The sequence below is a fragment of the Mandrillus leucophaeus genome, unplaced genomic scaffold (genome assembly GCF_000951045.1).
Source record: "Mandrillus leucophaeus isolate KB7577 unplaced genomic scaffold, Mleu.le_1.0 Scaffold135, whole genome shotgun sequence".
NCBI classification, from domain to species: Eukaryota; Metazoa; Chordata; class Mammalia; order Primates; family Cercopithecidae; genus Mandrillus; species Mandrillus leucophaeus.
In genome coordinates this window covers 2162632-2189686 of record NW_012101310.1, presented here as the reverse complement: position 1 = coordinate 2189686, position 27055 = coordinate 2162632, and the positions used below count along the sequence as shown (strand labels likewise).

General features: G+C 38.4%; 1 protein-coding gene across 4 annotated transcripts; it reads left to right on the top strand.

Moving 5' to 3' along the window:
- The first annotated feature begins 1018 nt into the window (after positions 1 to 1018).
- MYH4 (myosin, heavy chain 4, skeletal muscle) lies at positions 1019 to 26783 on the top strand. 4 transcript variants are annotated; one of them, XM_011973172.1, is made up of 40 exons: positions 1019 to 1040; positions 1245 to 1293; positions 3792 to 4034; positions 4163 to 4306; positions 4668 to 4824; positions 5566 to 5593; positions 5688 to 5802; positions 6641 to 6733; positions 6889 to 6952; positions 7103 to 7201; positions 7325 to 7428; positions 9227 to 9365; positions 9962 to 10080; positions 10182 to 10331; positions 10880 to 11050; positions 12571 to 12880; positions 13740 to 13810; positions 14395 to 14482; positions 14565 to 14682; positions 15004 to 15127; positions 15222 to 15358; positions 15489 to 15744; positions 16416 to 16658; positions 16973 to 17149; positions 17369 to 17514; positions 17794 to 17884; positions 17970 to 18359; positions 18846 to 18972; positions 19399 to 19517; positions 19645 to 19841; positions 21309 to 21492; positions 21572 to 21737; positions 21835 to 21959; positions 22229 to 22537; positions 23139 to 23342; positions 24695 to 24820; positions 24911 to 25081; positions 25168 to 25272; positions 25369 to 25464; positions 26546 to 26783. In XM_011973172.1, the coding sequence occupies exons 3-40, from the start codon at positions 3831 to 3833 to the stop codon at positions 26696 to 26698; spliced, it is 5820 nt and encodes a 1939-aa protein (XP_011828562.1). In that variant the 5' UTR covers positions 1019 to 1040; positions 1245 to 1293; positions 3792 to 3830; the 3' UTR covers positions 26699 to 26783. The 4 variants fall into 4 exon arrangements, with proteins under 4 accessions (XP_011828562.1, XP_011828563.1, XP_011828564.1 ...); XM_011973173.1 differs by lacking the exons at positions 1019 to 1040; positions 1245 to 1293 and having other exon boundaries at positions 3831 to 4034; positions 5688 to 5795; positions 6637 to 6733; positions 26546 to 26698; XM_011973174.1 differs by lacking the exons at positions 1019 to 1040; positions 1245 to 1293 and having other exon boundaries at positions 3831 to 4034; positions 12571 to 12885; positions 13757 to 13810; positions 26546 to 26698.
- The last annotated feature ends 272 nt before the right edge of the window (positions 26784 to 27055 follow it).

The window sequence follows — 27055 nt, the reverse complement described above, 5'->3', positions numbered from 1 at the left end:
AAAATATCTCACCAGATCTCAGTTAGGGTCACACTTAGAGTAGGTATATTTCCTGTCATATTCAGTAACAGCTGTGTATGTAGCAAAACCATCAAAAGCCAGTTTATGAGTATTATGGGCATATGTGATGGCCCATCCATCTTTTCAATCCACAGGGAGAATATTGTGGATACCATGACTTTCCTCCCACCTTAAATAAAAATATGCGGTACCCACCTCATTAGAGCTATAGCTAGTCATGAGAGTCTGCCCATGAACTAGGAATGCATGTTTGTGTCTCCTTCCATTAGGCAGTGGAAACATGCATGGAACATCACACAGCATCCTGTTGTTCCTTCAGTGAAAACTTACAAGCTGGAGATATCCATGGAAAGTCCTCCAGAAAAAGAACAGAAGTGTTTATATCTATTCTAAATCCCTTATGCCTCCCCCAGTGGTCCATCACCACTGCCTAATCTGAGAATTCACTTTCACCTTCATATTTAGACTTTCAGACTTTAAAAGAATCTATCACCAGTCTTTCTAAAATCCAGACTGTGGCTAGGAATCTTGTCTTAATATCCATCACTCACTGCTTCCAATCATAGCGTCAGATCTAAAATTCATTCCAGACTCCTTAAAGGCTCTAAGAACCAACAAATTAATTAATCCTAAACTCCTCACGTCAGACTCATTCTGTTGGCCCAGTTTTATAGGCAGAGGAGTAAATGGGAATCTGGTTTTGAATTCTGTGATGAATGATGCAACAGTCAAACTGGAGAAACAGCGTTAGAAGCCCTGAATCCCCATCCCCTATCAAATGCCTATAAAGAACCTTAGATCATCCTCTGTCAAATTATTTATAGGTGTCAAGAAATATTTCTAATTATATCCATTCACAGCCACAGTCAGTGAATATTGTGCAAAGAGATTGCCAAAAACGGTTTTGCCAAGTAGGTTCCCAGCTAGGACAGCTGAGGTGGCTGCTGTGTTTGCAGAATGGTCTCTATAAAAGTGAAGCTGAGATGCCTCGGTCCCGTCCTTCCTCAAAATTCTTGAAGGTATGTATATGTGGAAGAACACTTACTTTTACATTCCTGATGATAATGATTTTTCATTTAAGGGATATCTACTGTTTCCCAAATTTTAAGTATTCTTCCCAACATTCTTAAGGATGACATTGTACACAATGTAGTTACCAGTATTTTGTGACTAAATGGGGAAAAAAAAGAATCCCGCATTCTTTTTATTTTTTCTTTCAACAGTAGTTGTCTGCTTTGAGCCTGCCACCTTCTTCATCTGATAATACGAGAGGTAAGAATAATTTATTATTACGCTCTAAAGAACAAAGGAATCTCTATATTGCTACATCTTAATGAGCTACCATTTTATTTCCTAGTTTAGTATTGGGAATAGGATATCAGGGCAGCTGTTCCTTAAAAATGACTTCTCATAAAATTTTGACTTTTCAGGACACTTAATCAAGCAAAACTTCATGAAACTTCTCTTTCACATGTTGTTAGAACTTCAGAAAGAATGCAGCCATCATATGTAATATTTAATATGAAGTACTACTCCAACATAACCCATAAGGATATATCAGAGAGACTGAATGATAAAATCAAGATGTGTTTATCTGGAAGTTGATATTTCTAGGTGCCCATCCAGGCTTTTCACTGATTCTATTTGCCTGGGTCAAGCCAGTTAGCCATTATGTATCCCGAAATACAGTGTGTTGCAGTGGAATTAACAAACCTGCAGTTAGCTGAACAGGACTCATGTCCCAGCACTGCCACTTATCATCCACCTCTGTGACATGGAATGACCCTTAACCTTTCTAGGCCTTAGTTTCCTCATCAGTAAACAAGGAAGCTGGATTCTATTGACTGCTAAGGTCCTTCCAGCTCTTGCAACTGTGACTGAAGTCAGTGGTTTTCAAGGACACCTCCACAGAATCAAAACATTTAATGGAACTCTGCTAATGGAGAATCAAAACATGTAATGGAATCCTGCTAATTGTGCATGTGCAGACGTGTACTTTTAGTATTATGTTAAGGGTATATATAATCACGAAAACCTATTCTACACTTAAGAATTATTTTAAATGAATTTATATTTAACATGGCAGCTATATTCATTTAGAAAAGAACAGAAAACACTGTTCATGTGGAAATGCTGCTTCCTCAAACTTGAGGCCATGATCACTGTGTGGGTGGATTCAAGGACCCCTTGCAACAACCTGAGGCTCTGTGGGGGCTTGATCCACAAGTTGGGAAACAATTAATCTATAATAAGACAGGACATGGGAAGGGTAGCAATCATCTTTCTGTGTTTCCTGAATTCACTGCATTATAGTAATCTCCACGTGGCCATGTGTTGTTAATTCAAAGTTGCCTGGTGTAAAAACAAAGACAGAAACAAAATATAATGTAATATAATAACATTTCTTCTTCAAAGAAAAAAAACCTAACATTAAATGATCCAATATATGTCCCCTGAAAATATGTCTAAGTTTCACAGTGTCATCAGGACACTTTTACAGGTAAGACTGATTTTGAAAATAGAGTATGTGGAAATTCCATACTTAACATTTTAAGTTGAGGGAAAGTTTAAGGCGGATAACAAAAGATCAAGACTCTGGAAGGCCTGCAGAAGGTGGTGGCTATTGCTGTTGTTGCCATCATTGCTGTCATTGTCGCTGGCAACCAACACACTTCTGCTCCCCTGAGGTCACCTTCTTTTATTCTGGCCGCTCACCCTGTCCTTGCCATCAAGACAGCAGGACTTATTTTATTTTCTCATAATTAATTTGCCAGTGGGGAAAATTTTTAAAGTTCATTTTGGCTTGAAACTTTATACTGGCTATCCATATCAGAAAAAGTATTTAGAAGATTAGTTGGTATTTTTACAAAGAGGAGAAGAAAGAGATTATAAACCTAAGACAGTAAGAATCAGATTTTTAAAATCTATTATATTGAAATCCAACTAAAAACAAAGAGAAATACAGACTAAACATACACGATCACTATAAAATTTTATTAAAAATCAAGAAGTTCTTTTTCTCCAAGAATCTTTTAAAGTTGTTTTTGGTTTAGATAATACTTCTGACTTTCAAACAATTTAAAAACTAATAAAAGAGACTTTAATTTTTACTTAGGGCAAAATTATACATTGGATATTCAGCTTTCATTATAGTTATTTTTTCCCTTTACTTACCTGTCAGTTAACTAGATGTTTATTTGTAATTATTAGATCTGGACTTATGTCCTGAAAGAACAGGTGTACCTGTCCACGTTCGATTTTAGTAAGTCTGACATCCAATTTTAGTAATTGGGTATGAGAGGAATATTTGCCCAAAGATCTGTATTTGAGTTTTTAAGACAGGTTCACTTATATTGTAAAGCCACTGGAAACAGTTATTGTCCATTTCTTCATATCATCACAATGTTAAGAGGGGGAGGTTGGAAATAAGAAAGAAAAGAAAAGCAGCAAGAAAAAGAAAAAATTCTGAACATGCTTGGAGCATCACAAATGTTGCTGATTGAATGTTGATTCTTCCACATTTCTCAACTAAGGTTTACAACATAGAGGAATGAACTTAGGCTTAAAGTATCACAAAAATTAAGCTATCAAGATAGTGCTTTCAAATCAATGAGCTGATCTCTCAGCTCCTTGACATAGTACACAGGAGTGGTCCCTAAAGGCAGGGGTGAGGAAACAAGCATGAAAAATTAAGCACATTAATATGAAATCAACAGAACAATTCTCCACCCCAACCATGAATCATCATTTCGCTCTGTTTCTTCCTCGAGGTACACCTAGTCCAGAACTGCCATCAGTAACCTGCAGCCATGAGTTCCGACTCTGAGATGGCCGTTTTTGGGGAGGCTGCTCCTTTCCTCCGAAAGTCTGAAAAGGAGCGAATTGAAGCCCAGAACAAGCCTTTTGATGCCAAGACATCAGTCTTTGTGGTGGACCCTAAGGAGTCCTACGTGAAAGCAACAGTGCAGAGCAGGGAAGGGGGGAAGGTGACAGCCAAGACCGAAGCTGGAGCTGTGAGTAAAAACATCTGGAGCTGATTAGACTCTGCCTCATTTGGGGTTAATTTAGGTGATACTTATTTTTTGACCTGGCCTTTTCTACTACTTATTTGATGTGCACTGGCTCCTTCTTTTCCTAACAGACTGTAACCGTGAAAGAAGACCAAGTCTTCTCCATGAACCCTCCCAAATATGACAAGATTGAGGACATGGCTATGATGACTCACCTGCATGAGCCTGCTGTGCTGTACAACCTCAAAGAGCGCTACGCAGCCTGGATGATCTACGTGAGTACCCTTTCAACATTATTTGTCACTCACTCCACATACTACACATTAGCCAAAATAAATTAAGGGCTTTAAATAAATTTGGTTATTGCAGTGTTCTTTTATGACCAATCATTTGGTTAATGTTGTAAACTCTGATATGTTTTAAAATGTACATGTGGAAAGCCATTTACTTAACTGAATTAGTTGAAAAACTGAAGTATTTTGTGCAGCAGTAATGATGGAGGGAGGCAACAAATGAATGAAACTTTATGAGAACTAACACAGTACTTAGGTCCCCCTCTGCTTGCCCTTAAAGCAGTATTTCCAAGGTAGATAAATAAGGTGATTGCTGATTGAGCAACCCTGTCCTTTCCCACAGACCTACTCGGGCCTCTTCTGTGTCACCGTCAACCCCTACAAGTGGCTGCCGGTGTACAACCCTGAGGTGGTGACAGCCTACCGAGGCAAAAAGCGCCAGGAGGCCCCGCCCCACATCTTCTCCATCTCTGACAATGCCTATCAGTTCATGCTTACTGGTGAGTGAGAATTACAGTTTCCATAGTCATTTGTAAAAGAGTTGTATACTGATATCAGAAAAAACATGGGGCTAGTATTCTGAGAATAAATGTTCAGCACAAACATGATAATAGAAATAATAAAATTAGGGAAATATATTTAGAATAAAATGCACTAGTTCCAAACAGAGAAGAAATTTTGTTTAGATTTCTATGCTAAGCACTAGTTCCAAAAATAGGGGAAATTTTGCTTAGATTTCTGTGCTAAAATCCAAATTAAATAATGCTAGTTCCACCTCAAAATTAATTAAATTTAGGCATCAACTCTGCATTTGAATTATAGATAATACATAATCTCTCCTAAAAAGTAAGTTTTGAAGTCTCACAGTGACAAATTATCACAAGCACAGTATAAAACTTTGAATTGGACATTAATAACATGACATAATTTTGAACTATGAACCAGGTGACAGGATGGGACACAAAATTGTTATTAATCTGATATTGATAGATTATTCTCATGGATAAAATGGTAAAATGATGCATTACATAGTCTATACATTAGAAATGTAATGGGATTATTAATTAGCACATCTTTGATACTTATTTTTAGAAAAACCTTACGAGAAGCAAAGCACAAATTCATATAGTTATTTTTGCAAATGGGGAGTTTTAAAAGACAATTTTGAGTTTATAAGTACTGTGTTGACCTGTGTGTTAAGTGTGTTTTTCTAAATATTATCTTTGGTTTCTCTTTCACAGATCGTGAAAACCAGTCAATCCTGATTACGTATGTAGATTTCACTACTTTCTTTCTGTTTTGATCATTGTAGTGGCTACTACTACCTTAGATTCTGAACTTTTCTTCTGTTTGAACTTGATAGTGGAGAATCTGGTGCAGGGAAGACTGTGAACACGAAGCGTGTCATCCAGTACTTTGCAACAATTGCAGTTACTGGAGAGAAGAAAAAAGAGGAACCTGCCTCTGGCAAAATGCAGGTGGGCATGATATTCATCTAAGGACAGAATAACAGATTTTAAAATCTAACCACTTGCCCATCAACAGTAGATTGTATAAAGAAAATGTAGTATGTATACACCATGGAATACTATGCAGCCTTAAAAAAGAACAAAATCATATTTTTTGCAGCAACATGAATGCAGTTGGAGGCCATTGTCCTAAGCGAATTAATGCAGGAACAGAACACCAAATACAGCATGTTCTCTCATAAGTGGGAGCTAGACATTGAGCATGCATGGGCATAAAGATGAGAAGAACAGACACTGGAGACTACTAGATAGGGAAGGGTAGGAGGGAGGCAAAAGCCAAAAAACTACCTATTGGATACTATCTATGCTCATTACCTGGATGACAGGATCATCCATACCTCAAATCTCAGTGTCATGAAATACACCCATGTAACAAACTTGCACATGTATCCCCTGAATCCAAAATAAAGGTTAATTTTTTTTAATTGACCATGGTGCTTCAAAATCATAGCAGCCAATTGCCAAGTGATGCCAGAATTTGGAAAATAACTCTTGGAAGGGCTTGTGAGAATGAGATGAATAGGGCAACGTATTGGCAAGTATAATAGGAAAAATTCTCACAATCATTTTTTAGGTGCTTTTCTGGGCCTGGGGGATGCCGAAGTCAAGACCAGGTCACTGGAGTGTCCCACTCCCCTTCCCAATTTACCTTCCTTTTAACTCATTTTAGAAAGCCTTTCTCAAAGCTACAGAATACTGTTCAGGGGCAATGGGGAATGGAAAGAGGTCAAAGGGAAATTATTTACTGCAACTTTTTTCTTTATCTGTCTTACTCATTTCTCTTAAGGGGACCCTTGAAGATCAAATCATCAGTGCTAACCCCCTACTGGAAGCCTTCGGCAATGCCAAGACCGTGAGGAATGACAACTCTTCTCGCTTTGTAAGTCTCTTAATCTTCATTTTCACGTGAGGATCATTTCACTGGCTCTTCTGTGCATGCGGTGTCAACATTTTTTCCATCTGTTTGGTCCACAGCTAAAAAAAATAGCTTCTGACTTTTAATGTGTACAACAATCCCTCCTTTTCCTTTTTAAGGGTAAATTCATCAGGATCCATTTTGGTGCCACAGGCAAACTTGCTTCTGCAGATATTGAAACATGTAAGTTAATAAATATTAGTGATTGAGAATCTTTTTCTTTGTGGGTACATGTTGGAAAATCCTGTACTTATTTCTGTTGTGTGAAATTTTCAAACACTAAATTTTTCACTGTGGTATCTGCTTTCAAATGAGCTTAATCTGACTTTCCAGATCTGCTAGAGAAGTCCCGAGTTACTTTCCAGCTAAAGGCTGAAAGAAGCTACCACATATTTTATCAAATCATGTCCAATAAGAAACCAGAGCTCATTGGTAAGAAACATCTTTGATTTATTTCTACCAAAGAAGAATAACAGCCCTTCTAAGAAGCCCCTCTGAAATGTTTCTGATGACCAAGTAACGCTGTCTATATATTGTTCTTTTCCATGTGTTCAGAAATGCTTCTGATCACCACCAACCCATATGACTTTGCGTTTGTCAGCCAAGGGGAAATTACTGTGCCCAGCATTGATGACCAGGAAGAGCTGATGGCCACAGATGTAAGTAATAGGTACAAAGTAGTAACCAGTAAATTCATTTTCCAGTGTACGACACTCTCCTCTATTAGGGTGGAAAGCAGTGGCAGAAAGACTATAAACAGGTAATACAACCCTTTGGACTTTCTTACTCTTGGAAACAAATTATAGGCTATTTCAAAATCCTCCCCTTACATGTGTTAAAAAGCCTGTAATAAATGTTGGGTCTTTAGTATTCCTTAGCTAGTAGGCTCCTTTTATTCTATCTTATTAGTCATTTTTGGTTGATATTTATGGTCCAATATTGATGTTTCTCTGCTATTTTATGCCAGACCCCACACCCAAGATCCTGGGAAGGAACTGCAATATTATTACAACTAAACATGGAACTCCCACTGTTCTTCTACAGTCACATGTAAACATAAGCCTCATTTTGAATAAACCTCTGTGGGTTAATAATACATCCCTCTCTACTCCCCAAGCAACATTAGAAGAAGTGGGTTGTCTACTTCAAAAACATTCACTCTAGGGACTCCATAAGCCTTTATATTTATTTTTGAAACTACACACTCTTTCCCCACTACCACCTCTTTTTTAAGGAATATTACTTTTTGGCTTACTTTCTTTATATGTAAACTTTATATATATTTCATGTTTTCTTTTGATTTCTGAATAATATTCTTTATTTTTAACTTTAATATCAATGGGACTATCCCAAAACCCCCAAGTTAGGGTTGACAGCGCTTTTGCAAAAATGCTTTTTCTATTAAAATATTATTCTCAAGAAGTCAATAATTCATTTGTGTGGCTTCATCTTATAAATATGAGCTTGTACTCTCTATAACTTACTATTATCTTTGTCTGTCCAAAAGTGATAGGGAGTTAAGAAACACACCCTAGTCTGCGAGGTTAAAAAAATGTAGCAGTCTTGCTCTAAGACTTCCGTAATAATGTCTAGTTTCTGTAAATAGGTAGGGTTAGTGAGCCGGAAGAGGAAGGCAATAATCTGGGGAAAGAGTCTTGGTAAGAATGGTAAATAAATGCATTTTCCTCTGCCTGCTCTGAATCCTGTCCCCATTTAAAAGCCTTTTCAAAGCCTATGTGGGCAACTAAAACGGTAATCAAAATTCTATAGAGAAAAAAGACACAGAAATATTACACTAAACGGCAGAGTTCCTTCTTTTCACAAATGTCTCTTCTCTGCATGAGAAATAAATGACTAGGTAAAGTTTGCTACCCCAGGCATCTCATGGTCAGCTGAGCTGTGGCTTGCTATCAGAGACGCATGTGGAGAAAGACTCACAGCCACTGCTGTTCTCCTCATACCCTCTTTCCAACTTTATCACTCACGCCCATTAGAGTGGGAAGGTAGACTGGGATTATGTATTACGATAGGACAAATAGAGAAGAAGGAGCAACAGAGAGACTTGCGAGACTGGAGAAAAGAAACAAAAATAGCCAAGAGACCATGAGGAGCATGTGCCTGAGAAGCAAAGGGGGGCTGGGGTGGAGAAAAGGGGCAAAGTACTGGTCTTGGCATCCAAAGTCATGGCTCTGAGTCCTGGTTGAGTGAGTGTGGACAAGTCACATCATATTCTGTGACCAAATGGACTCCTGACTCAAATGGAAAGACAGATGCATACCTCTTGGTGTTGCCATGTGAATCGAAAGGTGAAGCATATGAGTACCTTTTGAAGATGGCAAAGTGCTAGTCAAACATAAGGCAAGGCAAGATGAGAAAAAAGTGGGAGACAGCCCCGGTGTTCTGAGGGAGTGTTCCATGGTGCTAATTGGGGATGAGTAAATTCAACTCTTTTGACAGAGTGCTGTGGACATCCTGGGTTTCACTGCTGATGAAAAGGTGGCCATTTACAAGCTCACTGGAGCCGTGATGCATTACGGGAACATGAAATTCAAGCAAAAGCAAAGGGAAGAGCAGGCAGAGCCAGACGGCACAGAAGGTACCACCCCCCGTTGCTATCTTCCACTTGACAGAACTGACACAGTGAGCTTTTCAGAGGCAGAGACCGTGTTTTTACTTTCTCTGACCTAGTTCGTGAAGGGCAAAAGTATTATGAGAAGGAAATTACACACTGCCTGACGTTTTACATTATTGAGCAGATTTGTGATTTCTGCTCATTCCATTCTTCATTGGCTTTTCGTAAGCTCATATTTGCTATTTGACTAATACATTTTTTATTTCAGTGAATAATCTGTGTGCCCACATGCACTGGAAGAAACAGAGATCTGAATATTTCTGTCGCTACTCCTCTAGGTTAGGGTTTCTCAAATTATTTTTATCTGTGGTCTACTTTTGCAACGTTAAATATCACAGAGAGTATCGATTCCCCAACCTCCAATTTATCATCACAAGAAATGACTAAAATTAGTTAAAGTGGTGGCAATGCTTTTGAGGCGATATGAACAAATGAATAGGTTTCAGTGACATTTGCACATATTCTCTTTTGAGTAAAACCTTTTTTCTTTGTCATCATCATTTACATTTTAAATTGTGTAAGCCATGGTCAGTTTCACCATTCTCACCTTGTTCACACAGTTGCTGACAAAGCTGCTTATCTGACAAGTCTGAACTCTGCTGACCTGCTCAAATCCCTCTGCTATCCCAGAGTCAAGGTCGGCAATGAGTTCGTCACCAAAGGCCAGACTGTGCAGCAGGTAAACATGACTTAAACTCTCTGATTTATTTGAACCGCAAGTGACTCAGGAGTTCATCACTGTTTTCAATTTTAAAAACTAAACTATCACTCCTATTGAAGGTGTACAACGCAGTGGGTGCTCTGGCCAAAGCCATCTATGAGAAGATGTTCCTGTGGATGGTCACCCGCATCAACCAGCAGCTGGACACCAAGCAGCCCAGGCAGTACTTCATCGGGGTCTTGGACATTGCTGGCTTTGAGATCTTTGATGTGAGTTGTGAACTGACAGAAGATTAGTAAGTGCAAATCCTCAGTCATTTTCTCAATCTTGTTAGAGCATACAAAATCACTTTTACAAAATGTACCTTACAAAATGTTCAAATGTAATTCCTACTGAAAAGAGTCTTTGAAAAGATATGAAAAGTAAATAGGTATAAATAGGAAAAGAGAAAATTCTATTCTTTTCAGTCTAGAAGTCTCAAAAATTGATCCCTGAGAGGTTAAAATAGTCAAAATCTATCCTGGATCCAAGCAGATGAGCATAAAAACACCTTTTTAAAATTACTCTAAGGGAATATTTTAGAATCCTCATTTAACAGTATTTTGCCTAGTATGCATGATCTCATGCAGTTACTTGGAAAACAAGTATTCAAAGAATCAATTCTACTTTGTTTAGAATTATGTACTAGGAAAACAATCTGAAGGTTTATAATTTAATAAACCAAAATGCCTTAAATTCACAAGAAAATACTAATAGAAACTCTGTAGATAGAATACTTAAGTTATGAGTAATTTCCTATATTTATCTTGTCCTATAGTTCAACAGCCTGGAGCAGCTGTGCATCAACTTCACCAATGAGAAACTGCAACAGTTTTTCAACCACCACATGTTCGTGCTGGAGCAGGAGGAGTACAAGAAGGAAGGCATCGAGTGGAAATTCATTGACTTCGGGATGGACCTGGCTGCCTGCATCGAGCTCATCGAGAAGGTTCATATGACTTTTCTAGCTTTCAAAACATGAAAACCAAATTGCTTGCCTCTCTATGCTTAATCACACTCCCTGTTCTCAAAGAACAAGCAGTGCTGTTTCCTGACACACTCGTATATTCTGATTGGATATGAGGTATGTCCCAAGCGATCTGTTATTAATAAGTAGAGCAGTTTGTAGAAAAATGATTCTCACTCACACACACATGGATTCGCATTTATCCCTCTAAAAACTTAATTCTCTCTTTTATTCCTACATGATTTCATGCATATGGGAGAAAGGGATGAAATTACAGCTATTCCTCTGGGTTGTGTAATTAACCCTGGAGCACCCATGACAGTGTATTGTGCAGGTATCAACATCCCTCATGTGTAACAAGGCAGGCTCTGTCAACATGTCTTAAAGATCGGAAGGTTAGTCCTTCAACTCTTGCAGTCATTAAGTCTTTCTCCATTCATGATAACTACTGAGTAAACACCAAACCTCTGTATCACTTACCTAGAAAATGGGCCCTGAATTCTCCATTATTAAGGGGGTGGAGCAATAGTTACATCAGATCTAGATATGTTAACACTCATCAAGCAATCGTTAAACACTTCCAAAAGTATCTTGGGAGCTTGTCATGTACTTGTTGATATCAATAAAGTGTATGTGTGAACCCTACCCTAAGCAGTGGGAAGGGAAGAGGAAATGCAATCGCCACCCAGGAAAACTTAAAATACTCAGGTTAAAATTCACAAAAATATGAAAGATAAGAGCTTAACAGAAGACTAGGTCTGCGTAATTTGGGGAAAAGATATGTTAATTTGGTGATATAATATCTCTACTATTCATGAAAACTTTATGGTCCTCAGAAAAGGCATTTATTTTATTCTCTAGTATTTCAGTTTCTGTATCACCGAAATACTCTTAGGGATACAATTTGTGAATTTGTTAAATCATCAATGTTGAATTTTCTTTCACTCTTTCCTATCAAATACATTAAGAAAAAAGCCAAACTCTTAGAAAGCAAAACCAAATTACTATCATTTAACTCCACAGTGGTGGAGAACATAGGCTAAAGTACAGAATTTTAATGATACAACATAAGATGCACTTTTCCCCTAGAAATGGATCATTTTTAGTCCTTACACATAATCTCTCTTCCCTTCATACTTCTGTCACCTCTAGATTCGAGGTAAAGGAAGTTATATTGTCAGTAGGAAAGAAAGTAGTCAGATATATACATTTATGGAATAAAGAATTCAATTTTGAAGTGATGTTTTCAGAATCTGGTTTTATACACTGAACATAAAGTGTGCCAAATGGTTCAGATTTTTTTTTTTTTTAACTGAGTCTTTCTAGCAAGCATATTTCCCATATGTTCTGGGTACATAATGATTACTTTACATGTCATGCCTGTTTAATTTATCATTCAAAGTCTTCTTTTGAAACACTGTATTTTCAGTTTTCCATCAACCACATGGAGCATAACATTCTGAGGGGCTCATGATATATCATCCCTTTTTTCCTGTTCTTAGCCTATGGGCATCTTCTCCATCCTGGAAGAGGAGTGCATGTTCCCCAAGGCAACAGACACCTCCTTCAAGAACAAGCTGTATGACCAGCATCTTGGAAAATCCAACAACTTCCAGAAGCCCAAGCCTGCCAAAGGCAAGCCTGAGGCTCACTTCTCGCTGGTGCACTATGCCGGCACCGTGGACTACAACATTGTCGGCTGGCTTGACAAGAACAAGGACCCCCTGAACGAGACTGTGGTGGGGCTGTACCAGAAGTCTGCAATGAAGACTCTGGCTCTCCTCTTTACTGGGGCACAAACTGCCGAATCAGGTCATGTTTAATAGCATTAATATGTTACAAGAGTACAAAATAGATATATACACTGTTCAACAGAGACGTATGTGGTTACAGCAAAACCTAACACGAAAACACTGGCCAATAGGCGCCTAATGAAAGTGTATTTAATAACTGCGGTACAGTTTTACAGTCATAGACTTTCAGAGCTAAGTGACACTGGATCATTTAGCCCACAGCCTGATTTCATTGATGAGAAAACATGAATCTCAGAGAGGTTAAGTGATTTGCTCAGGATCATAAAACTAATGTGTATCATTTTAATAGTATTGGTTCTTTCAAGGTTCTCCAGCTAGGCTGGAGATAAGGAAATCCTTTGTCAGGGCCCTAGTGCTTGCGGAACTGAAGTTCTGTTCTCTTAAGTGCCCTAACACCAGATGTGCAAGTAGCACCATAGAAACACAGGCAAATGGGAGTCAGGATTTCCCTGCAGGCGAGCAGAGGCTCACCTACCTGGGACCAAGTGTGCAACTCTGCCTGTTCTCTGAGTGATACCTGCACACACGAGGCATTACTACTCTGTCTCCTTGGCCCTTCCTTCAGAGAACAGACATTGCTGACTTGGAGTAGGAGAGTCCCATCCCCTACCCACATCTACCCTTTACACTCGCAATTCTTTTGTCGTTGGTTTTTTCCTGAATGCCTATCACGTGAGACAAATCTATGATTCTCTTAATCTACAATTGAGGGAGGAGAGATATGGAAAGAATAGGAATGATGCGAGTGAATGAGAGCAAATTTAAATTCTAAAGGGGATTTTGGCAGTCCTGATGTCTATGGATAGTACTTGAAAGGCTGTGGCAAATAACTTTAATTTTTCCACTTTGTTTTTTAGAGGGTGGTGGTGGAAAGAAAGGTGGCAAGAAGAAGGGTTCTTCTTTCCAGACAGTGTCAGCTCTTTTCAGGGTACAGTATATTCTTGAATTACAGATAAATACTTTCATTAAAAAACTAAAGTATCAAAACAGAAAATTTTTTTAAAGATATCTGTGGTGAAAGTGAATAAAGTAGTACAGTATATTTTTTAGTATACTACTAAAGGTTTTGTAAACTTTTTAAATGCCTTAGGGAAAAAATTAACAACAAAAAAAACAAACTATGTATCTCTTCACATCAATCTTTATGATACGTGAACCATTGCCCCTGAGTCCTACATCCAAGAGATCTGGTATTGCACAAATTTCACATGAAATCAAACCTTCTTTTAAAAATAACCGCTGTATTCAATTACATCTCCTTCATGTGACAAAAATCTCAATACAAAGTTCCTCTGACTGGTGGTGCTTGAGAATAACAAACTGAAATGAACTGATTTTGTGTAATCCGTAATTTCCTACCTATGCTCCATATATGTGATTCCTCTCTGTTATGATAATTTGTTTTTCCTTGAGACAGCTCATTAAAATGTGAAATGAAAGACAAACATTGATAGGGACTGTCATGTAGATGCAACTAGAAATGAGTATAAAACTTTTCATGTGGTTCCACAGGAGAATTTGAATAAGCTGATGACCAATTTGAGGAGCACTCACCCCCACTTTGTGCGGTGCATCATCCCCAATGAAACTAAAACTCCTGGTAAGACATTTCTGATATCCAGACAAGCTCCAGCGTGTGTGCAATAGACCAGGAAGTATGGCATGTGGATTCATTCTTTTAGGTGCCATGGAGCATGAGCTTGTCCTGCACCAGCTGAGGTGTAACGGGGTGCTGGAAGGCATCCGCATCTGTAGGAAAGGATTCCCAAGCAGAATCCTTTATGCAGACTTCAAACAGAGGTTTGTGTCTCATTATTTTTCCCTTTCAATGTCTTAGTCTACATCAAAATCACTGTATAATTCAAACATTTTAAAACTTTTCTTTGAAAAGTGACATGCAATTATTTTAAAATTGATCATAAAAGAAAGAATCCTAGGTTTATATTATCGTAAGTTTGTCATAATATCTTTCCAAGTTTTACATAAAGCACTGTCTGACTTTTTAAATGGCATTTTGTTCACAAAAAATCTATCATCTTTTCAGTGATAGCTACCAAATGTTCCACTGTTTTTTTTTCGGTGAAGAAAAACTACATTTTTATATTCTTTTTATTCTGACAGATACAAGGTTCTAAATGCGAGTGCTATCCCAGAGGGTCAGTTCATTGACAGCAAGAAGGCTTCTGAGAAACTTCTAGGGTCTATTGACATTGACCACACCCAGTACAAATTCGGTCACACCAAGGTATCACTAGTCCAAATTTCTATCTGTCATAATTCTATCACTTTTAGACTTTCTCCTAAGTGGAAATAACATATTTAACTTGTTCTTTCATAAGGTTTTCTTTAAAGCTGGCCTGTTGGGAACTCTAGAGGAAATGCGAGATGAAAAGCTAGCTCAACTCATCACGCGCACTCAAGCCATTTGCAGAGGGTTCCTGATGAGAGTGGAGTTCAGAAAGATGATGGAGAGGAGGTGAGAGCCCACACACAAGTCTTCCTTCTCCACAGTTTCATAAATGAATCCACTGCAGTCATTACTTTTGTTGAAGGATGATCACTTTTCACGTTATTCTCCATTTGCATCTTTTTTTCTTTTCCTACAGAGAGTCCATCTTCTGCATTCAGTACAACATCCGTGCTTTCATGAATGTGAAGCACTGGCCCTGGATGAAGCTGTATTTCAAGATCAAGCCCCTCCTCAAGAGTGCAGAGACAGAGAAGGAGATGGCCAACATGAAGGAAGAATTTGAGAAGACCAAAGAAGAGCTGACTAAGTCAGAGGCAAAAAGGAAAGAACTAGAAGAAAAGATGGTGACGCTAATGCAAGAGAAAAATGACTTACAACTCCAAGTTCAAGCTGTAAGTATTATACATTGCACAGTTCAGCCACATCTTATTGTTTTTAATGTTTTAAAATGAATGGTTTCTACTGAAACATTTGTTCTGATTATTTGCTGTTCAAAAACACCAAGACTCGGGCATAAAGAAGCAATAGATGCAAAGTCACATATTATGCTGCACATGTTCATATGTGCATTCATGCACGGTTTGCTCATCAGTGAGCAAGATCATAAAAATATCAATAGACATTTTTCTTTCTTTATGGAACCTTCTCTCAGATCAGATTATTCTTTCTTTAGTATATTTTTGTGCATAAAAGAGAAGTTACGTTGTTTTTACCAGGGCAGAGAAATGGCTAAATTAATCCCCTCTTAAATGTGAGAAAACTGAGTCCTACAATGAATGAGTGACTTTTCCAAAGTTGCAAAGGTTAGTATAGAGGCAGATTTTTGTCAAAGGGCTAATTTCCCTGATTTGGACTTCCACACATGAATATCTGAAGGAAATTTGTTGTTATACTTGATCAGTAGATGACAATATTAACATTTTGTCCATTTCATTTTAAAAGTTAGGAACTTGTATACATGTTGACCAAACTGGCAGTCACTGAAGTTTCCACCTTTTAATAAATTATTGTGTGCTTGTAGATATAGCTCAGACAAATGAAAATGCTTAATTTCTCCCTGTAGGAAGCAGATGCCTTGTCTGATGCAGAGGAAAGATGTGATCAGTTGATTAAAACCAAAATCCAACTTGAGGCCAAAATCAAAGAGGTGACTGAAAGAGCTGAGGATGAGGAAGAGATCAATGCTGAGCTGACAGCCAAGAAGAGGAAACTGGAGGATGAATGTTCAGAACTCAAGAAAGACATTGATGACCTTGAGCTGACACTGGCCAAGGTTGAGAAGGAGAAACATGCCACAGAGAACAAGGTACAAATCATGATCCATTTTAGAATATTTATAAGTACCTTGATACTGAAGTATTTTAATTAAAAATTTAATCTGAAGATGATTGAATATGAAAAATACCACTGTCATAACTATGTCATCTCTTTAGTCTTCACCACCTCAATCTACTTACTTGACCTTTGCCTCATATTTTTTCAGCCATTATAGGCCTGTGTTACCTTCTGGTTCTCATTTTCCATCTCAGGCTGACATTATCCTAAGATACTACAGTATCATGTTTTTCATCAAGATAATAGGTTGTCATTGACATTCCAGTCATCTGTTCAAATCTAAAGGTGAAAAACCTCACAGAAGAGATGGCGGGCCTGGATGAAAACATTGCAAAGCTGACCAAGGAGAAGAAGGCTCTCCAGGAGGCCCATCAGCAGACCCTGGATGACCTGCAGGTGGAGGAGGACAAAGTCAACACTCTGACCAAAGCTAAAACCAAGCTAGAACAGCAAGTGGATGATGTAAGTGTGAAAAAGAAAATGTTTCCCCTTGCGATGAACTAAACAACTGTGACACAAAACCAGCACTGATGCTCGTAAGCCTTTAACGCTTGGTCTGTGAATAAAGTTCTTGTGCTATTTGTTGTATCTTTAAACTTTTTTCTTATGTATCTTTGAAGGCTACTAGCATAGGGTTCAGTGCTTAAGAGCTGAAATAAATAAAATGTATTATAAATTTAGCTTGAAGGATCTCTGGAACAAGAAAAGAAACTTCGCATGGACTTAGAAAGAGCCAAAAGAAAACTGGAGGGTGACCTAAAATTGGCCCAAGAATCCACAATGGATATAGAAAATGATAAACAGCAACTTGATGAGAAACTCAAAAAGTAAGTATGGTATAATTCAGCTATAACCTGCTTGTTGTATGTCAATGCAAATGAAACATACGCTAAAAAGATCCCCGAAACATTACATCATGACATATGGAAAAAAATAATGACATCTTTGACCTTTCTATTTAATTAAACTAATACATTATTAACCTGTCAAATATTGTACTACTCACTCCTTCAACACCAGTAGTATAAAAAAAAACTTAGATTATACATAGAAAAGAAGATTGGTAAGAGAGCTGATTATAAGCTAATGTACTGCTCTTCTAATAGGAAAGAGTTTGAAATGAGCAATCTGCAAGGCAAGATTGAAGATGAACAAGCCCTTGCAATGCAACTACAAAAGAAGATCAAAGAGTTACAGGTAAGTTATAACCTCCACCTTTTCTGAGCATTACAGGAAACAGAATTGACATAAATTCACATTAATGTGGACATATCACAACTAGGCCCGCACTGAGGAGCTGGAGGAAGAAATTGAAGCAGAGCGGGCCTCCCGGGCCAAAGCAGAGAAGCAGCGCTCTGACCTCTCCCGAGAACTGGAGGAGATCAGCGAGAGGCTGGAAGAAGCCGGTGGGGCCACTTCCGCCCAGATTGAGATGAACAAGAAGCGGGAGGCTGAGTTCCAGAAAATGCGCAGGGACCTGGAAGAGTCCACCCTGCAGCATGAAGCCACGGCAGCTGCTCTACGGAAGAAGCACGCAGACAGTGTGGCCGAGCTTGGGGAGCAGATTGACAACCTGCAGCGCGTCAAGCAGAAGCTGGAGAAGGAAAAGAGTGAGCTGAAGATGGAGATCGATGACCTTGCTAGTAACATGGAGACCGTCTCCAAAGCCAAGGTCTTCATTAACTTGTGCCCTTTTCATCTTTATTTGCAATAATTCAAAATGACCAAGTTTATATATGACTATTTTTAGCCAAATTACATAAACATTAGATGTCATCTAAAGCTTAAACTTACTCCTAGTACACATTATTGTATTGAATCACTTAAGTTCTCTTAACTTCTTTGTAGAAACACTTTAACCTTTGATACTATTACCATAAAAAAATATATAATTTAAAAAAGGTTTATCTAAAAACCATATTCTACATGATGCAGAATTTAAATGATGTTCACACTTTCAAAGAGAATATAATTTTGACAATCATGTGTTCATTATTTAGCCAAATTAAATGCCTTTACTATTGTATAGCCACCATGCAAGATTGATAGAAAAGTAAATAAAAATCAACCTCTTTCCACAGGTAGTTATAGATCTCTAAATCCCAGTCTCTGGAATAAAAATGTATTGTCTCTTCCTGTTTTCTACTTCTCACCCCAGGGAAACTTCGAGAAAATGTGCCGCACCCTAGAGGACCAGCTTAGTGAAATAAAAACAAAGGAAGAGGAGCAACAACGCTTAATAAATGAGTTGTCAGCCCAGAAGGCACGTTTACACACAGAATCAGGTCAGTAAATAAATAACATCAGCCTTCAGAGAGGTGAGGAATGAAAGGCAAGCCTTTACCTATCAAATACAAGTACTTTCTCAAGCTCTGTACATTCATTTATCACGTCTTACATATTCCTCCATCTTTTTGTTATGAGACAGTAGAATGCAATGATTCTAAGCTACAATTGAGGGAAAAAATTAAGCTCCCTGGGCTCAGGAGATTTTTGTTGCCTCAGCATTACTCAAAAGGTCTCGAATTCTAAAATATCAGAAAACTCACACATTTTTTAAAAAGCAAGAAATAACCTTCTCAACAGCACTGAAAATCTTGAGGGTTTTTTTTTCATCATATGAAATAAGAGGGTTACAATGTTATTCCATTCTTTAAATTATTGTTTACCTAGACAACAGAACTAAATCATTGATGTTTTGTCTTCCACAGGTGAGTTCTCGCGACAGCTAGATGAAAAAGATGCTATGGTTTCTCAGCTATCCCGAGGCAAACAAGCATTTACACAACAGATTGAAGAACTAAAGAGGCAGCTAGAAGAGGAGACGAAGGTGAGAATTCTCCAGCTGATACTTTCAATCACTTGAATTGTGCAACATAACACACTATTGAACTTTGCACAGAGAATTTCAATGATCAGAAGATAAACTTATATCACATACTTTTTGGTTGGTCTAGGCCAAGAGCGCTCTGGCCCATGCCCTGCAGTCAGCCCGCCATGACTGTGACCTGCTGCGGGAACAGTATGAGGAGGAGCAGGAAGCCAAGGCTGAGCTGCAGAGGGGAATGTCCAAGGCCAACAGTGAGGTTGCCCAGTGGAGGACCAAATACGAGACGGACGCCATCCAGCGCACAGAGGAGCTGGAAGAGGCCAAGTATGGGCTTTTAGTGCGGGGCAACGGGCTGGGGAGCAGGAAGAAATAAAAGTGAAGGCAGTGAAGGAAAAATAGAAGAAAGAGAATATTCCAGGCATGGGGAGGAGAGATGAAAGACTTCAACATATTTTATTATACGGTGGTGGATTCCACCATATTCTTCTTCTTAAAGTCCAGTGTATACCCACTGGAGAATGGAATGAGACCAGATCCTTCTACCCATTCTGGTCCAGAGCATCTTAAATTTCTTTCCACAAAGATGGATTATTAATTATCAGAATATTCTTTATGAATTAAATAGAATTAGTATCTTTCAATAGAAGGAAAAATTGAGACATTGAGACTATCTGGTAAATTATTATGAGTATTACAATTAACAATAATCAGTTTTTCCTTACCTGGAGTATTGAATGTTTAGATTAAGGTTGTCATATGCTGTCATTATTTCAATTAACAACCTATAATCGATGAATGTATTCACTAATTACACATAATGTTTGTGGACTACAAGTCATGAGATTTACACATTTACACACAGAAGGAAAAAAAAGCATTATATTCCTAGTGAAGGAAGCCTTTCTAAATTTAATTTATCTCAGTAGTTGTTAGAATTAAACAGAATGAAAGAGTTTAGCAAGCATTTCCAGAGGGAGTTCTAGATAAGAGTGTGGGCTGGGAAAGGTCATGAATTGCGTAGGTTAGTGAAAAGAGTAGTAGATAAGATTTTGGAGGAAATTTGGGAAATGCAATAATGCAGTAATATTTATTATCGGAGGCCACCAAACCCAGAAAGTTACTGATTCATTGTATGACTTTGAACATATCACTCTGGGCTGCTGTTTCCTCATTTGCAAAAGAAAGAGACCCATACTAGAAAATGCTTAAAGATACTATTCAATGCTAACCATTCCTTGGTGATATGCCTCCTGTTCATGATTGCCATTTCTTCCTCAAAGTAAATAAAACTCAGCCCTTTTCCACAAGTAGTTACAGATCTCTAAATCCCAGGCTTCAAAAGAGAAATGTATTGTCTCTTCCTGTTTTCTACTTCTCACCCCAGGCAAACTTCAAGAAAATGTGCCACACCCTGGAGGACCAGCTTTGTGAAATAAAAACAAAGAAAGAGGAGCAAATTTTCACATTGTCTACTCAGCTCTAGTGCTAACTTATATTCTCTCTCTCTCTCTTTCTTTCTCTCTCTCTCTCTGTCTCTCTCTCTCACACACACACACACACACACACACACACACACACGTGCTTTGTAAACATGTTTGGCAGTACCTGAGATGGATAACAATAAGAACTCAACAGGAAACCAGAATTCTAAGAGAGTGAAAATATTTAGAAAAATTCAACAACTAGTAGACAACTCTTGGGGAAATATGCTTTCCTAGTCAGCAGCTTTATAAAGGGCACTGTGGTGACTCTGAATCTGCTCTTGGTCACTCATACTGACCCAATTTTCAGGAAGAAGCTGGCCCAGCGTCTGCAGGATGCTGAAGAACATGTAGAAGCTGTGAATTCCAAATGTGCTTCTCTTGAAAAGACAAAGCAGAGGCTACAGAACGAAGTAGAGGACCTCATGATTGATGTGGAACGATCCAATGCTGCCTGCATAGCTCTTGATAAGAAGCAAAGAAACTTTGACAAGGTGGTCCACAGTACCAGCTCCCCGGGGGGAAACTGACATCATTCTTGGTTTCAAAGGCTTATTTTCTATATACTTCCAGATTCTGGCAGAATGGAAACAGAAGTATGAGGAAACTCAAGCTGAACTTGAGGCCTCCCAGAAGGAGTCACGTTCTGTCAGCACTGAGCTATTCAAGGTGAAGAATGCCTATGAGGAATCCCTGGATCATCTTGAAACTCTAAAGCGAGAGAATAAGAATTTACAACGTGAGTCATTGCAATCATTCTGTTTCAAAAATGGTAGGGAGATATCTTTTCGATTTTTCTTTCTACTGAACTGAAATTTGGTACTTTATTATTATAGAGGAGATTTCTGACCTGACAGAGCACATTGCAGAGGGTGGAAAGCATATCCATGAACTGGAGAAAGTAAAGAAACAACTTGATCATGAGAAGAGTGAACTACAGGCTTCCCTAGAGGAAGCAGAGGTATATTTTTCATTTGCTTAGCTCTGCATTATAAATAAATTGAAAATTAATAGCAACTGAGATCTCTATCATGTTGCAAATCTTTAGGGGATAACACATGTAATTCAGTGAAAAATACTGAATTGTACCTTGAGAATGCAGAGCTAATAGGATACATTAAGACGTATGATAGTTTGTGGGTTTTGTAATGCCTTCTTGGAGAAATTATCTTAATGTGAAAGAAATAAAAAGCTCTTTTGGTAACCTAAATAAATGTTGCTTTTATTAAGGCATCTCTTGAGCATGAAGAAGGCAAAATTCTTCGCATTCAACTTGAGCTAAATCAGGTGAAATCTGAGATTGACCGAAGAATTGCTGAAAAAGATGAAGAACTTGATCAGCTAAAGAGGAACCATCTCAGAGTTGTGGAGTCAATGCAGAGTACACTGGATGCTGAGATCAGGAGCAGAAATGATGCTCTGAGGATCAAGAAGAAGATGGAGGGAGATCTTAATGAAATGGAAATCCAGCTGAACCATGCCAACCGCCAGGCTGCTGAGGCACTAAGGAATCTTCGAAACACACAAGCAATACTGAAGGTATGCTGGGGAAAATACACATAGTGTTGTACAGTCTCAGTGCCATTGTGTAACTCAAATTTTCAAGTTTTACGAGGACTATGTGTCATAAATCACCTAAGCATCATGGTAATCAGTTCAAAATTATACGCACAAAACTGAAAAAGAGCTTAATTCTGGAAGGCTCAGGATAGATTTTGCTTTGTTATCTGCAGAAAGCACTGTGGTGAGGGGTAGGGAGATAGAGGAAGTGATGAAAGAGTTTGGCTACATGCCACTGCTTAAATCACTTCATTAATCTGGACTTCAATTGCTTAATATGTAAAATAACACCATTGGACTAACTGAAGTCTAAGGATACTTTCCTGATCCAAAATTTCATAGAGCTAGCCATGGTATTTTTTAATGATTCAGGGTCTAAAATAATAAAACATCATGCTCTTTTGAGTAGAACTGCAACCCTCAGCTACAAAGAATTTATTATTAAAGGTACTTGCAGATTGTTCCTATCTAATCGTACTCTAAGTCATTAAGATCAAAGAGTGTACATGACCATAAGTTTGCACTTGCTTTAAGTGGAGCATAAGTAAGAGGCTTTTTTCTCTTTTTTCTTTCTGGGTAGGACACTCAGCTACATTTGGATGATGCCATCAGAGGCCAAGATGACCTTAAGGAACAACTGGCAATGGTTGAGCGCAGAGCTAACCTGATGCAGGCTGAAGTTGAAGAGCTCAGGGCATCCCTGGAACAGACTGAGAGGAGCAGGAAAATGGCAGAACAAGAGCTTCTGGATGCCAGTGAGCGTGTGCAACTTCTGCACACTCAGGTGAGGTTCAAGACTATGGTTTAGCAAATGTACTCCCTGAAGCTAAAGACAATTTGAGAAGGTAAGCTTGTTTATAAAGCAAAAAATAATCTTGGCAGGTGCCCCTTCCTGGAGCTCTAGAAAATGTAGAGGGTGCTGTAAGGATTTACTGGGACCTAGCTGGTTCACGAGTATATTTATGGGCTGGCATAATCATGTTGATTTGAAATAATCTGGAATTCTAGAAACTTTTATTAAAAAAGCACAGAAGACCACCTACAAATAAACATACACACAATATTTGTAGCTGTCTTGTCTTATGCAACTCTAAGCTACAAAAAGATAGGCAAATCAAATAGAGGAGGAAAACAAAAAGCCACCAAATGATATTTATGTATCACATATGCACAGAATGCTAACCTCATGGGATACAAAGAGAAGCTCTTCAGTTCAGATTTGTGGAGGCCATTATTAATACTAGTTAGGATTTGTTGTATATAGTGAATGTGTTAAATAAATGGTGGTATATCCTCACAATGGCTAATATGTAACCACTCTAGTATGCATTTATTGCCATGGGAAGATGTTTACAGTATAGTAAGCTAAAAAAGCAACTTAAAAATAATATAGGATGTGTGATCTTTTTTCCCATATAAACATACAGGAAACATCCAGAAAGATAAATAAAAGTTTATCCTTTATCTCTGGTGAGAGCACAGTGATTATTTTTTGTCTCTTATCTGCTAATTTGTATGTTCTACTATCTTTTACAATAAATATTACTGTATACTTCAGAAAGTTGCACTATATAGACATAACTATTATAGAAGTGTTAAAATCACATGCTTTATATAACTTTAAAATCAAATTAATATGCAACCTTTTTCTTATTAACAGCATCTGAAGTTGACTATTCCAAATACTGTCAACTTGCCAAAAACAGAAGGGATTCTTGGTTCATTTTTATCCCAACAAGACTACTATTTATGCATTTGTAATATGGAGCCAACCAACATGAGTTAACAGCTAAGAATTATGGATTCATTTTAAATGAGCTGTGGTGTGGTGCTGCATGGCACAGCACTTTGAGTTTTGTGGGTTGTGTTTCATGCTTACAGATGGCAATTGGTAATAGTTGAATATGTTTGATATCAGAAATTAGATTTTACCTAGAATAATTTAGAAGTGTGATTAATAATAGAGATATATATAGAAAGGAGAAAAGGCATAAACTTAGAACTATCTTCTAACTTGGTTTTTATTCTAAACATTTCTTATGATCAATAATTTATGCCTGTGTACACTAGGTAAAATGACAATGTGAATTGCTATAATTTAATGTGCTTCTCTTCTCTTTCATTAATTTGAAACAGAACACCAGCCTGATCAACACCAAGAAGAAGCTGGAAACAGACATTTCCCAAATCCAGGGAGAGATGGAGGATATCATCCAGGAAGCCCGCAATGCAGAGGAGAAGGCCAAGAAGGCCATCACTGATGTAAGCAAGATGAGCATTTGTCTTACTGACACATGCCTGCTGCCTGCTATCACCAGAATTCATTATTTTCATGATTTATTTGCTAACTAGGCCGCCATGATGGCTGAGGAGCTGAAGAAGGAGCAGGACACCAGCGCCCACCTGGAGCGGATGAAGAAGAACATGGAGCAGACGGTGAAGGACCTGCAGCACCGTCTAGACGAGGCTGAGCAGCTGGCCCTGAAGGGTGGGAAGAAGCAGATCCAGAAACTGGAGGCCAGGGTGGGTCTCCACAACTTCACTCAATTCCTAGCCTACTCATGTGGCCAGTTATAGCCAAACTGGTGACTGTTTTTGTTCCCTTCCAGGTGAGAGAGCTTGAAAGTGAGGTGGAAAGTGAACAGAAGCGCAATGTTGAGGCTGTCAAGGGTCTTCGCAAACATGAGAGAAGAGTGAAGGAACTCACTTACCAGGTGACCACTGTTTTCATATCTTCCAGGCCTACAGCTTTCAAGAAAATAATGAGCTGTTTTAAAATAATGGCACTATCTATTTGCCCCCTCTTTCAGACTGAGGAGGACCGCAAGAATGTTCTTAGGCTGCAGGACTTGGTGGACAAATTGCAAATCAAAGTCAAAGCTTACAAGAGACAAGCTGAAGAGGCTGTGAGTATCTCCACAGTGGAAATGAAAGGTTCAGATGCAGAGCCAGGTTTTGTGGGGCCGAAAGTTTATAGAATTTAGGGGGCTGTCTTTAAATTGGGAATGCATAATTAGGTATAAACATGAATATTTAGAATGAGAAAAATGAACGATAAATTACTGGAGCCTTAGCGATTTGAGCTTATTTCTTCCGAGACCTCTTTAAGCAATTTTCCAGACAGGTTAACATAGAAATGTTTCTTGGTTGCAATCCACTTCCCTCCCTATCTAGAACATTCTACAGCCCCCAACTCATATGGATTTGTGCAAATGAGGGTATGAATTCTAAGCCTGATTTAACTTCATGATAAATCCATCTTGGAACTTTTGTTTTTCAATTTGGCTGCAGTTACCTTTTTCATTCTGTTAATTCTGAAACCTTCCTTAGGGTTCTTGGCACCAAATGCCACTACCGCACCTATTTTTTAAAGTTTGTTTTTTAGAAACAAGATTGAATTCAGATCCCTGCTACTTTGTTCTTCTGGTTATCATTGCAGCCTCTTCAGTTTTCCAGAAAGAGAGTCAAGTGAGAAAGAGACTTGAGGAGGGTCATAAGCACATTCATTTACATAGGCGAGTTTGTGGGATGCGTTGCTCTCAAATAACTATGTTACTAAAGAATAAGGCTTTTTTCTTTTTCTTTTTCTTTTTTTTTTTCTTGAGACAGAGTTTCGCTCTTGTTGCCCAGGCTGGAGTGCAATGGTGCAATCTCAGCTCACTGCAATCTCTGCCTCCTGGGTCCAAGAGATTCTCCTTCCTCAGCCTCCTGAGTAGCTGGAATTACAGGCATGCACCACTACGCCGGGCTAATTTTAGTAAAGACAGGGTTTCACCATGTTGGCCAGGTTGGTCTCAAACTCCTGACCTGAGGTGATCCACTGGCCTCGGTCTCCCAGAGTGCTGGGATTACGGGTGTGAGCCACCACGCCTGGACAACAGACCCTTTTTCTTTCTCATTCATGAGGCAAATACTGAAGTAACAAAAGCAATAACAATCAGAAAATGTCCAATTTTCTTGTTATCTCAAATGTATCTCTGTTCTCAGGAGGAACAATCCAATGTCAATCTTGCCAAGTTCCGCAAGCTCCAGCACGAGCTGGAGGAGGCCGAGGAACGGGCTGACATTGCTGAGTCCCAAGTCAACAAGCTGAGAATGAAGAGTCGGGAGGTTCACACAAAAGTCATAAGTGAAGAGTAATTCATTCTAATGGAAGAAAATGTGGCCAAAGAAATGCACAAAATGTGAAGTTCTTTGTCACTGTCCTGTATATCAAGGAAATAAAATCTTTAGATAATTTTGCATCTAAAAATACATTTGTCCCGTAATTATAAGCTCTTTGTGCTATTAGAACTAATGCCTTTATTCAACATTTGTGGAGCTCCTACTATGTGCAATCAGAGATGATAACAAAAATGAATGTGGGCAGTGAACTCAACTTTAATAGAAGGTAAATGGAATAAAGTATTCTGAGGAGACATGAAGGTGACAAATGCACTCTCAATTCCATTCAACCAAGTTTACTGAGTATCAACTATATGTCTGGTACAGAAATGG

Bases quoted from the DNA above. Each gene is read 5' to 3' on its own strand.
- MYH4 (XM_011973171.1), top strand. From the start codon at position 3,831: ATGAGTTCCGACTCTGAGATGGCCGTTTTTGGGGAGGCTGCTCCTTTC. The intron at 12,886-13,741 runs GTTTAATAGCAT...TGTTTTTTAGAG, and splicing joins AAACTGCCGAATCAGGTCAT to GGTGGTGGTGGAAAGAAAGG. The intron at 18,360-18,845 runs GTCTTCATTAAC...TTCTCACCCCAG, and splicing joins AGACCGTCTCCAAAGCCAAG to GGAAACTTCGAGAAAATGTG.